General features: G+C 39.6%; 1 protein-coding gene across 5 annotated transcripts in view; it reads right to left on the bottom strand.

Moving 5' to 3' along the window:
* Window positions 1-13,414, bottom strand: part of LOC130553841 (adhesion G protein-coupled receptor L2-like) — a 93,091-nt gene that overhangs the window by 55,516 nt on the left and 24,161 nt on the right. For all 5 annotated transcript variants that reach the window (XM_057333016.1, XM_057333011.1, XM_057333013.1 and 2 more), the window contains exon 3: window positions 2,698-2,911. In XM_057333016.1, the coding sequence (XP_057188999.1) occupies window positions 2,698-2,911 (214 nt within the window). The remainder of the gene's footprint in view (window positions 1-2,697; window positions 2,912-13,414) is intronic.

The following is a 13,414-nucleotide window of genomic DNA, read 5'->3' as shown; positions in this document are numbered from 1 at the left end:
GTCGTTACCCGCCGGCCCTGAGAATCCAACCGGCAACCTTCTGGTCACGAGTCCGACTCTCTAACCATTAGGCCACAACTCCCCGTTTTTCCCCGAATGGAAAGACAAAATGCATTCATCCAACCTAGTTTTGTGAATGCAAAGCCGGTGTGTCTTATCTGCAACAAAGTTGTCGCTGTTTGCAAAGAATATAATATTAGATGGCACTACGAGACGAAGCATGGCACCTTCAAAAAAAGGGAAGCTGAATTTGCTCTGTTATTGTTCACGTGTTGGTGCTGAGCAGAGCATGTGAGCAGCGGAGCGGTGTGTCTGTGTCCACTGCGCTCGTCGCTCACGGACCAAGCAAATGCTCCGCTCACGTTACGCTCACCGGTAAACCAAATTCCGCTCAGATCCTGCTCTGACATAAAATGTGTCTAGTAAGACTAATTGTGTTCAGTTTATAATAAACTTCTTGTCTCTAGGCTGAAAAGGAGCAGTTATGTTTCAGTCCGACATTCTGTGACATTACAGCCAATATTTTTTGTCATTTTTCATTTAAAGAGTGCCTAGAATAAATGTATAATAACTGATAAAGTAAATTTGATTTTCGTTACTTTATTTCCGTTAACATATAGCTGTGCAACATTCAAAATAAACGCACAAAAGATGAAATGCACTATGAACGCCTTTATTATTACTGGGGTAATAAAAGGCTCTAAAGAAAAATAGACCAAAACAAGGGGAAATGCGGTCTTAAAACGTCAAACCTCAAGCGTTACAGCATTGTCGAATGTACTTTAAGAAACTTGAACAAAGTAGTTGTGTCTTCGAAGGCTGCATGCGTCCTCCGGAGATCACGCTTGTCGGCCTCGGCCGCGTATGACATCGAGGTTTATTCAGGTTTTATTTCAGAAAAGCAACTGTTACATTGGGTAAGAGTTGGGTCTTCTTAAGAGAAATAAATATAAATGTTATCATGTTTTTTTAACTGAAATGAGCCTGTATCGAACCTCTTGTCGCCCGCGCACCTCCGCAAATGAACGAGGCGTTTGTAGTTGACGCGCATGCCGTTGTGCTATTATTCAAGCTTCAGTCTCATGCGGTGTATATGGGACAATAATCCAACAGCAACAAAGTAAATCACCAAGAGGGCTGAGCGAGCGACTCGGAGCGTATTGAGCGTGCGGAGTGGAATTTGCAGAAAGGCGCTCTGCGCTCCGCGAGAAATATTAGCGCTCCGCTCACATGCTCTGGTGCTGAGGCCCCTCGTTATAAGCAAACGTTTCAATGCTTCACCCCATATTTCATGACGGCTCTCACTAAATCCTTGGTGTTTTGAGTCAGATCTGTGGGCGTGGCTTGTTGGTTTTGACTAAATCCTTTCAAGTCTTACGAAACCTTTAACCTAACCCTAACCTTACTCTAACTACTGTATCTAAACTACCCATAATTGTTAAAATTGCCAAAAAACACGATTGAGTGATTACGTCAGACTCGAAACACCAAGGATTTAGTGAGAGCCATTTCATGACAGATATTTTAGAAGTGTGTCTAGCAATCGACAGACTCCTTAGAATATCTTTCAGAACTTTTCAAATTAAAAGCTCTCAATTCATTTCAAAATAAAGCATTGCTGCAAAAATGTTCTCGTACGTTTATTTTGAAGGCAAATTCACTAAAGACATGATTGTGACAGATCTCTATCAGAACCAGCTGCGTGCAAAATAATCAAAATAATGCTGCTGGCGCGGGCCAGATATTATATATATCGCCTCATTCGCCTGTTGCCGACCCCTGCCCTAAGAGTGTATTCTACAATCCTGTACATTAACGTCATGTCCTTCAGTGCCCGTTCAAGTTAATAACAGAACAGCAGATCACAGTGGAAGAATGCAGGCCCTAAAATGCCTCATAAAATGCTAAAACGAGGTTTACAGGCATCAGAGTCAGGTCGAGAATAGGGCCTTCACTGCAACGGAGGCTGGCGTTTCTCCACACAAGAGAGCAAGCTGGAGATGGTTGCTCTTATGACATGTTAATATCTGGATGGCTTTTGATGTCACAGCAGCCGGGCGAGGAGTCCCCGCTCTCTGTGTGCATGTGTGCGTGTTCAGTTGCGCAAGAATGTCCTGAGAGAGCCGGCGCAGGCACAAGCGTCACTAATACAAATGGTATGAGAAGCGAGCATTACTCAGGGCCGCAGCTCCGTGCCAAGCTCCTCCATTTCAGCAGAGCTCTTCAAAGTATACGTGAGCAAGCGGTGTGAAATTTATAGACTTTGAATTTAGAATCGAACAACCTGTAGAAAAAAAGCGATGCATATTTCAGCTCTATTATGGGGAAGGTGTCGAGTTTTCCCCTCAAATCCCAAACTAATTTGTCATACGTGGACAAACGGGCAGAACAGAGCTTCATAACGTAGCGCTGGCGTCAAACCCTAATGAGGCTTCGACAAATGAGTTTTAAAGTGAACTAAATGGGGCTTGGAAATACAAGTGGTGTCTATTTATAAAAGAACCTGTAATTTTTCCTCTGGAGGAACGTAATGTATTACACACGTCGACACGTTAAAAGTTTTCCTCTAAAGTCATTGGTGCAAGAATAAACCCTTAATTCATTTGCTCCGTGAAATTCAGTATGAACGTCAAATCGGAAGCAAGGAAACGCATCCAGGTTCGGACTGACAGCAATGCCTGGCACATGTTCCTTTACCTTTGAGATATGATTTTGTAGGCGTCAGGGAGGTAGCAGTTAATGTTTTCCATCTGGAACGGGTCAGCGTCGCAAATCTTGTCTTCTGTGCGGCCGTAGTTGGCGGTTTCTATCATGATGACATCACTCCCCGGGCAGCGGAGATCGATGGGGTAGCCCTCGCACGACAGCTCTCTCCGCACCAGGCCAAACGGTGAAGCTGACCGACTGAAAGCTACAAGGAAAAGAAAGGAATATTAGCCATGGCATCTTATACAACACGTTCTGTAAATGAAATTGCTAAAAGCATTTACTTCTGTCGTTTGATGAGACAGGACATTAAAGCTCCATTTCGTTATTTTTGCCTCTTTATAACATCTCTTTTTCACGTGGGTTGAAGTCTAACGACGTCAAACTGACATCCTACCCCACAATTCCACTTATAAATCCTTCTCTTAGGCTTACCATTGCAATCGTGGTAAACGGATAGCTTAAAACGCGGATTTTTGTTAAACCAAGAAAAGCTACGGATTGATACGGAAGGTGTATCTGTACGCCTCTGCATCTTGTATATACAGTATAGTGTGCCAGATATGTTATCATGAGCAGGGCTTGCACGTTTCATTCAGTAACGTACTCATGAGCGCATGTGCAGCTGCAGCGGGCATGCGTCAAACGCATCTGTACCGGCTCACGCTCAACGGACTGTACAGTTTGAAAGGCTTGAACGCTTTAGTGAATGTGATAAAAACAACACACCCTGCACTTTAGCAGTATTGAGCTCTGACTGTGAACCAGAGGGCTGTCTAACTGCTTTCTGCACGCATGAATGGTCAAACGTGCATCTCGGTAAGGTAAACACAGCCAGTTTGAAAGAAAACCGATGGGACAAAATAAAACAAATATTTGGTTTATGCTTTTGGACTCGCAGTGTAAATGCAGCCTAATAGACGCACTGCTGTCTATTATACAGTTAAAACTAAACAAACAACAATATTGACAAGAAAATTAGAAAATCATTCACTGCTCTTAATGAATTTATTTGTTCTTTGTTATTGACTGTTTACTTGAATAATTACTTGAAAGGAAAACAATCGTGACTCCAGTGCTGTAGTACAACGATAAAAAACCACAAACCGCAATGAAGTCGCACATCTCCTATTTGAAATACAACAAACCTGTTTCATTATGGAGCGATTTTAGTCTCATTAATTATTCATACGTAAAACACGATGTATACTTGCTTAGCCAGTTTCACATGCATAAAACCTTATTCACGTGCACAAATTATATACTGTATGTACATTCACAAAAAAACAATTCACGTGCATAAAATAAAATTATATTCTCATAAAATATGTTTCACAAACGCTTAATACAATTCACAGACGTACAATTGTGCACAATTATTTCGAAAGTTTCTCCGCGTTTATGATTGGTTGAATGGTGAGGTTGAATCTGATTGGCTAAAGAGTACGACAACCCACGTGGGAGGGGTTGCGCTGCCAGGAGAGTCTCAAAACACACACACACACACATCCAAGGCGATTCACACGTGAGTGACGATTTGCACATTCACATAACACGATAAACGTGTACATTATAAACTTTCGAAATATTTTTGCACAGTCGCATGTTTGCGAAACGTACTTTATGAGAAAATAGTTTTGTTTTACGCACGTGAATTGCTGTTTGTAAATGTATATTTATACGTTGTGCACATAAATTAGGTTTTATTCATGTGAAACTGTTTACGCATGTGTGTATCTTGTTTTATGTATAATTAATAATAATTATTAATTAATGAGACTAAAATCGCTCCATATTTCATCACCACTTAAAAAAAACAAAGATGTGTAAATACAGTCGTGTTGTTTGAATGTTCATAGAGCTCAAGCAGAAAATTGTGATGGATGTAGTACGACGGTCTCATCGGTTCTCAGCATTTTTTTAAACCAGTGCAGTAGTTAAATTGTAAGATATAAATCACATTGATTCATGAATCCCACCAATTAAGACATTTCTCGGAAGTAACACAACAACAACAAATGCTTTCAAACTGGAACTGACTGCCTCTCAGGTGCCATTTCTAATACTACAGAATGCATCTTCACCGTGCATTGTGTTTTAATACTGACATAATGTCACAACATTGCTCTTAAATCTGCACATGACGCCCTGGCTTCCAAACTGTGCAGTAATACGAAGTGGATACTTCAGCACTTTTTGATCCAGAAAATGCCTAACTGACCATATATAAGACGTAAACACAAACATACAGTAATGCCTTTTGACTTCTATAATGCGTGACAGCAAAGCGCCTTTGACAGATAAACAGGAAAACACCCGTGCATTTACCAGATATGAAAATGGTATGTCGATTTGCTTTGCATCGCCTCAAAAAGCTCATCAGACTATATGACATAATGATAATGTGCTACGCAGAGGCTGTAGTTATGATGTCTGCCATACTTTTCTAAGATGCAGCGGAGGTTAAAGTTAGAGGAGATGTGGATTTTACTGACCAAAATGTAGAGATGTTTTCTATCGATGTGTCACGGATGATATGTTTATATTTCTGTGATGCCGCAGACACACCAGGCACATGTTTAGAAAATAAACAGATGTATAATGTGTTAAAAAAACAAAGATGGTTGCCACTAGAGGTCGACCGATTCTTCGTTTTTGCCGATTAACTGGCACCGATAACGATAATTTGAACTATCGGCAATCGGCAATAATCCCCACCGATAGTTTTTTCTGTTTGCGTTTGATCCAGACGCAGCAGGGAAAGCTCTACTGTGATGCGCAGGTGGAGAGTTCCGAGTATAGTGTAAAACAGCGACCTCTAGAGGTGGAAACAAAACTGACATCCTGTTTGGTTTGGAGACGCGAGACCTCAGTCTGCACGGAGCGGAATACATCAGATGGGGTTTAAAAGTTTCACAATGACAAGGTAGAGCCAGTTGCATTAAACATGATGTTAAAAAGTAATTAATTTATTGACTATATGCTGCATTTAATGGGGAACAGCAGTATTTTTGCTGACAGGGCTGAGAGCGCGCTAACATTAGTAGCCTATTAACGTTAGCTTAAGAAGTTATTACATGGTGACAAAAATACACGCAGAAATGTTTACATTTTATTATTGTAACTATGGATAGGCATTTGCCAGTATTGTGTGTGTGTGTGTGTGTGTGTGTGTGTGTGTGTACGCGCGAGATCCGCCTCCGAAATAGAAAACAGATGACACAGACAGCATGACCAGGAGGTTGCCGGTTGGATTCTCAGGGCCGGCGGGTAACGACTGAGGTGCCCTTGAGCAAGGCACCTTACCCCTACTTGCTCCCCGGGCGCTGCAGTGATAGCTGCCCACTGCTCCGGGGGTACGTGTGGTCACCACTTGCTGTGCGTGTGGTCACTACTCTCTGGATGGGTTAAATGCAGATGTCACATTTCGGGTATGGGTCACCATATCTGACTAATAGGTCACTTTCAGATCGAATTTCAGATTTCAGATCGAATGAACGGCTAATGTTAATGACATTCGTTTTAAACAAACACGCACGTGAACAGGACAGCATATATTGTAAAAATACAATGGATCCGTCGTTCTGCTAGTTTGGAGCCAAGAATGTTTTAAATAATAAAAATTTTAGAAATTACCTACTTATAATTTTGTTTAAATCATACACTGGAGTTTAATATTTATTAATGTAGTTAATATTTATGTGTTTTATTTAAAAGTACAATACAGTTTAGTGGTTCAAGCAACGTGTTTATTGTTGTAATACACTTCATTGCTAATTTACTTTGTGTGTTTTTTTATTTGAAATAAACCATTAAAAAAACTATCGGTAATTAATCGTTATCGGCAGGTACTGACCAACTTAGTTATCGTTATCGGCAAAATCCAATATCGGTCGACCTCTGGCCACCACTGACAGCCCTCTGAAGTTCTAGTACTTTTCGTGTTTACTAATGTAGCTTCATATTATCATAGATACGGATGAAGTGCTTACTATAAAAAATGCATATAATAATAGTTGTATTGTCATCGCATGTATATATTTTGCATGTAAGTGTTGTACATTTACTACTGTTGTTGAATGATGTCATAACGCATACAATCTATATAACTGCATGATTTCAGAATAATGTTAATGTGCCTCAATATAATAATTTGTACTCCTAGTTCTTAAAAAACAAGGTTTACGTTGATCTAAAGCAAATCAAAGTTTTCTGAGGTTTAACTGTAAAGAAATAGTCATGCGTGTCTTTCCCGATACTCAAGTATTTGTGAATGAAATGGGAGAGAATAAAGAAGAGGAGAGGGCAAGCGAGAGACATGAATCTTACCAGCAGGAAGTGTAATTTAATCTATTTTACAGTCGTACCGATCGAAACAGAGACTAGAATAGAGACCACACAGGAGAAAAAATCTATATGCCGCGCTTCGCACATTTGAGCGCAGCCAAATAGCTGTGTTTGGGGAGAGATTTACTCTTTTGCTCAATTGTGTTCTGTTCAACAAATGATTCTGACACTTTTGTGCAGCAACGTCTTTGAGAACGAAACAATATGACTCAATACATGCGAGCCATGCATTTTTGATTTTGACAGAAACAATGGTTGGAAATTACAAAAAACAACAAGCGGGGTGTGAATTAAGATTGATGTGTCAAAAGGAACAAATTCAAAACAAATATGAAACGCTGACGCTGCATGCTGGTGAATCTGAAATGGCGAATGACGGTAGACGGTCAATTTAAATGTAGCACCAGCGGCACATTCGAACTTCACCCATAACTTGTTATTGGTCTGCAAATTCTGATGCAGATGGAACAATTTGCAGCGCTGTGTTATGAGAGATAAAAATGAACATCATCCTGAGGTAGTAAAGTCCTTTAAAAAAAAAAATACAAACGCAATAAAAACTTTTTATGCGCCATCAAAACAGACTAAAACTAAACTGAAATTGTAAACCCAAACAGACAACTAAATAAAAATGAAAACAAGTGAAATTTTCAAAACTATAATAACATTGGAGCAGATGTGCTTGTTTGTGATCACAGTGCGAGCGAGAGCTACTGCCGCATGCGCTAACTCTCAATGATCACAGTTGTTAGCAGCAACATTTCATCCCAAGGGCTCCAGCTGCCAGTTGTGTTTTTCTGCTGTGTGCTCCCCAATTAGCCTCTCGCAGCCTGTTGCCTTCATGAGAGAAAACCTTCTCATATTGCCATTCACTCGCAGCTCTGTCATGCAACCAACCACCCAACTCATTTAGCAGCTAAACGCTAATTACCCCCGCGCGGTCCTGGCGCGGTTTCAGATCCGCGTGAACACACGTCAGTGCTGCTGATGTAAACGTTCGGGTGGCTCTGCGTCTTTCTTTCATGTTACTGTGATAACATTTCACTTCACCGCACACTGACACTGAAGCAAAGCCTGACAAAAAGAATCACATTTTTTATTATAAAGGTTCCTCTGCACTTGTCTGATATCATTCAGGGTAAAGTCTGGGGTGCCAGTGTTGATCTCTTGAGAGCGGAGAGCCTGACCACCAACATAACTGCAACATATATGTATGATACTTATCGACAGTCATTTAAAGATTTAACCAATAACCGCTGAATTGAACTGAACATTTCCCAAATGAAATCATTTAGACATGAAATGCATACTGACACTATTTCAGAGCTAATGCTAAGTGGAAAAAGTGGAAAGTTCCTTCCAATTCCAAACTATTATGGATTGCAAATTTGATTAAAGGTATATTGTGTTTCAATCTTAAGCTATATCTAAAGATGCAGCATCATGTCAATTGACTATCTTGAGCTGTAACTGCATAATTATGTTCTGTCGCATCTGACAACACAAATACAGTTGATAGAACGTAATGAACTCAACACCTAAATCATTGGCAAACCCACAAAAGATATTTAATGCAATCCGCATGACCTGTTTTGAGCTCAAATGCACATGTGAGTTACTGGAGTACAGTAAAAAGCATGAAATGTATGGATTTCACTTGGCTTCAATGACTCATATTTCAAATGAAAAATGGGATGTGATGCCACACTTTCCTCTGGCCTAGTTTACATTCACTGCCATATGACCTATAAAACCACAGAGACCAGATGAAAACGGTGCTTCTTGCTGGTTGGGCCCTAATGACTATTTCTGTGTTTTGGCAACATAATCTAATCAGAGTAACAATAACGGACAATAACAACCACAAACAAATAAAACGTGATCAAATATATACAGTAAGTGATCACTTGTTGGACCATTTTACAAGGTCTAAAATTGATTTAAAGAAGAAACTGTCATAAGTACAATTTGTCATTCGCAACGCTTGCGTGTGATTTACAAAGTTGAATAGACCCCTTTAATGTCACAACATGCACATGTCAAACTGATCCAGAACTGTTCAAATATGAAGGAGAAGGTCCAGCCCCAGATACAAATCAGATGTCTAGACCTAGTTTAGGCCACACCTCGCAAAACATCTGTTCCTCTTGGCGGCTTAGTTTATCACAGCAGTTTTTAAACACTGTGCAGAAAAAGAGAGAGCGTGTTCTGTGGCTTTCAAACAAGCTGTACGTTCTGTCTTTGCATGCCCTGCGGCCGCTCCACCGGCTCTACCTTCACCACAGAAGCTGCGTGCATCCATCATACAGTATGTATGTGGTCTGCTCACAAACAACTGTCAACAGAAAGCCCAGAAATTGATGAGGTTTGCTTCTAGAGAGCTGGCCGAGGCCTGTACAAGACGCATGTTTCAGGTGCCCAAGAGAGCCGAAGCAAACTGTTAAATCAATACAAGGAATTGGTAGTCTATCTGGAAGTGAAGCTGGAAACCAGGGAACTAATTACAAACCCATCAAGAATTCGAATCCCTGCAGTCAACAAGCTACTCACCTTCAAACATGGGCAGCTTTAGGAAAACCAACCAACACTTTCCCACGTTTACATTTATGCATTTGGCAGACGCTTTTATCCAAAGCGACTTACATCGCATTGTCCTATACATTTGTTTCTAAGTATGTGCAATCATACCCACGACCTTGGTGTTGTTAACGCCATGCTCTTACCACTGAGCTACAGGAAAGCTATAGCTAATACTATGTTGTAGTATTTCCCAACTTGAAATACTATAACATTTTCCCATAAAAACAAAACAAGAGATATTTGATTCTGAAACTCAAGGAGTATTTTGGTAAAAAAAAAAAAACACGAATAAGGAAGCAATAGTATGGTAGGACTCATTTATCCATTAGGAGCTGATCATAAAAAGTGAGTGTTCCATACCAGAACAGAGCCAAACCTTGCTGCAAATTTGCTAAAACAATGCCTTTATAGATATAATGACATTATTTAACATTATCTAATGGCATGCATTGTCTAAATGATGTAAGCAGAAAGGAGGCGGAGCAAGTTATTACAATTTCTACTTTGAACAACACACAGTTATAAAAAACACAGAAACATTTTTAATAAAAAAACAGGGTTTTGATTTCATGTTATCTTCAACTTTAGTGTAATAGTCTAAAAATGTCACTCTCTTACCGGCTCTCTAGAGTAACTTGATTTATTTCCAACTAGCAGCACAGTTTTTTAAACTCATCTATGTCTCAGCAAACCACGGCCGGCGGCAGGCGGCATTTACATCAAAGCTGAGAATGAAGACACAGTCACCCTCAACAAGTCTGCCAAAGCTCGTGCCTCTTTATCTTACTTCGCTTTTAAATGAAATCATGTTAAGGGGGTATCCTGGGCTGTAAACAGTATATAACACAGAATGTTCGGTTCCATTGCCATGGCTACTGCTCAAGGCAGAACCTAATTGGCTGTGATTCCGTTTCCCCGGTTTTGTTGACATGGAACCTTATCAGGCATTCTGGTCAGCGGCTGGGAAAAGTAGCTTTTCTTTTGCCCCCACCCGACACCCTCACTACGGGGGGGCTCAAGCAAGCAGCAAGCAATGCCGTCGCACAATATAACACTTTTTGCACAACTCTCTTTGCTGTTTTTCGACGGACGGTATTCGCGGCTAAGACCCTCTCTATAATACAAATTGTGTTTTCCATCAACACCCTTGAAATTGGATGTCGCACCATAGCTCATATGATTGCTTTTAAAGAAAAGGATAACAAATAAAATCACAGGTAATGTAGTGCCGCAAATTTTGTATCAGATAACTAGCTCTGGGCACATCAAACATGCCATCATCCCTCTACAGCTGATGTCCAAACAGCGCTAAAATAATGATTTTAAATAGCTTTCAGGGAAAGATCTGAGCCCAGTGACCATATGGGATGAAAACCAGCGCGGCTACCGAGCAAACCGTGTGTGAAGCCTGGTCCAAACAGGAGGTCTGGATGTCGGGTGATGCTTGTCACCCTCTATTAATGCAGCTTTGATTGGCTTTTGTGGCTGTGGAAACAGAAAACAGCTGCATGCAAATCCAACACACTCCCCCCCGGCCAGCCTCCATTGTGTTCCAGACTCCAGCCTCCGCCGGGGGATTTCTCTGAGAGAAAGAGGGCGGAGAGGAGAAAGGGAGGGTGTCACCTTTAGAAAAGTAAGAGAGGCCCCACAACAGACCCAGCAGGGACTTCTTGAGTCCACTTGTCTTTTTTGTGATTTTGTTCCCAGTATTTTCAGCCGCCAAATGTCTTTAGAAGAAAAGAAAAATGTGCGAGCAAAGCGAGACTGCTCTCATGTGTCCATAATCCAATATAAAGAGCAATGCAGGGCTTACTGTACTGAAGACACATCCAGAGGTGAAGTCAAAACTTTCCAAAAGAGGTTCCTGGAAAGGGGGGCACATGTGCAAAATCGTTCTTTTAATATCCGAACAATACTTTTCTTTTACATTTTTTATCTCAGCATTCAGACACTATACTGTGTGTTTCTACAACACAGCCTACTGAACAGTACGCACACATTTCCAAACAAAGTGAAGCATTGTTTTATTTGTAATCTGTTTATTGAGGATATGGAGACGTCCAAAAGTGGTTCAACATGAAATAAACATTTACTTTTAAGCTTTATTGTGCGTGACTCATTAGTTCACATCATTTATAAGACAAAGATGTATTTGCTCTGCATTTGTTATCATTTTCCCTATAATCTGACTTCACCTACGATGCATTGGATAATGTTAACAAATAGCCAAATAGTTACTGAAGTATTGTTTTCATAAACTCTCAATCAGATCTGTCTCCATTCTCCATGAAAAAGTCATTCATTTCTGATTGAAATAAATCAAGGTGCTCTTATTTTTTTCATTCAGAAACATTAGAAAAGTACAATTATTCATGAGTTTCGTGTTTACTTTAAAGAAACGTTGATTTAACATTCAACATGGCTCCCACGTGTCGTTTCGTCGCCTTGGAATAATAAGGTTCTATCTGCGTTCTGAGTAGTTTTGAGATATTGAGCTTGTACGTTTTTGCATTTCATATAGCAAAAATGATATGAGGAACAAATCTCTTGTATACATGAAAAAGACAGAGACCCTTAATGTATTCCACATGTACAATATCAACATTTTCTGAAATGTGTAAATGGGGATGTTTGGAACAGGTCAAACGCAGATAGAACCTTCTGATTCTGAAAAATCACGCTCGGTTTAGAATGATAAGGTTCTATCTGCAAAAACATTCATTAAAGCAATACATTTTCAAGCAACACAAACAATGTACTTATAACTTTAGTTAAAACATGAAATTAGTGTATAATAATGTGTAAAAAAGGTACATTTACATGTTTTTATGACACTTTTTTTAGGATGCTTTTTTCTGGTTGAAGTTAAGCATAAAAGGCCGTGCTAATTGTTGTATGGGTGTTTTATCCACAGAAGGGGGGACAGATCAAATCACTTTTTCGAGATGAGTACGGCTGAAAACACATAATAATGTTTATTGTTGTAATCAAGACTCTTGACGTGGTTGACTATTTGGCATGAACTGCATTACGAGAGTCTATGTAAACACAGGTATTAGGAAGCTAGCGCTGCTGGCTAGTGTTGCGTCAATAAATATAAAATATTAATCTACTCAACAAAACCTAAAACAAAACAAAAAAGACTGTCGTTTGAGCTGCTCTCGTTGACATTAGTATCAATAAAACACTCAACCTTGAGGTTTCTTTTAAACATTGTTTTGTGTTATACCGTTTCCTCAGATATTCCCGTCACTGAGGACTCCGGTCACATGACAAAGAAAGCTGATCCTGATTGGTCCTCTTGTGTGCATTCAAAGTGCTGATTGGCTCTTGCAGATAGAACCTTATACTATAGCACCAAATTATAATTCGATTTTGTAGATAGAACCTTTTTCGTTTTCTTAAAAAAAGACCAAAAATGCACACATTTCAAAAAAACAAACATGGCATAATGTAAATAAGTTGTCACAGAATAAGAATATTTGAATAACTCAATTTTGACCAAAATGTCAGATAGAACCTTAGAATTCTAAGGCGACGATATGTCCCAATAATTTTTGCAAAAAAAGCATCACATTTAAATTTAGAGATAATTCTACAATCTATTTTCGTGTGATACTTTAAAATACATGATTTATTTTTATAAGTATGTTTACATTCCATCTAGGTGGATAAAATATATATTATTTCTCATTCTTTGCCAGTTACACCACTTGACACTTTCAGGTACATTCAGTCTTAACTTTCTGGTGCAAATGTTATTTGTAATTACACAAAACCA

The sequence above is a fragment of the Triplophysa rosa genome, linkage group LG5, assembly GCF_024868665.1.
Source record: "Triplophysa rosa linkage group LG5, Trosa_1v2, whole genome shotgun sequence".
Taxonomy (NCBI): Eukaryota; Metazoa; Chordata; class Actinopteri; order Cypriniformes; family Nemacheilidae; genus Triplophysa; species Triplophysa rosa.
This window is presented reverse-complemented; position numbering and strand designations above follow the sequence as displayed.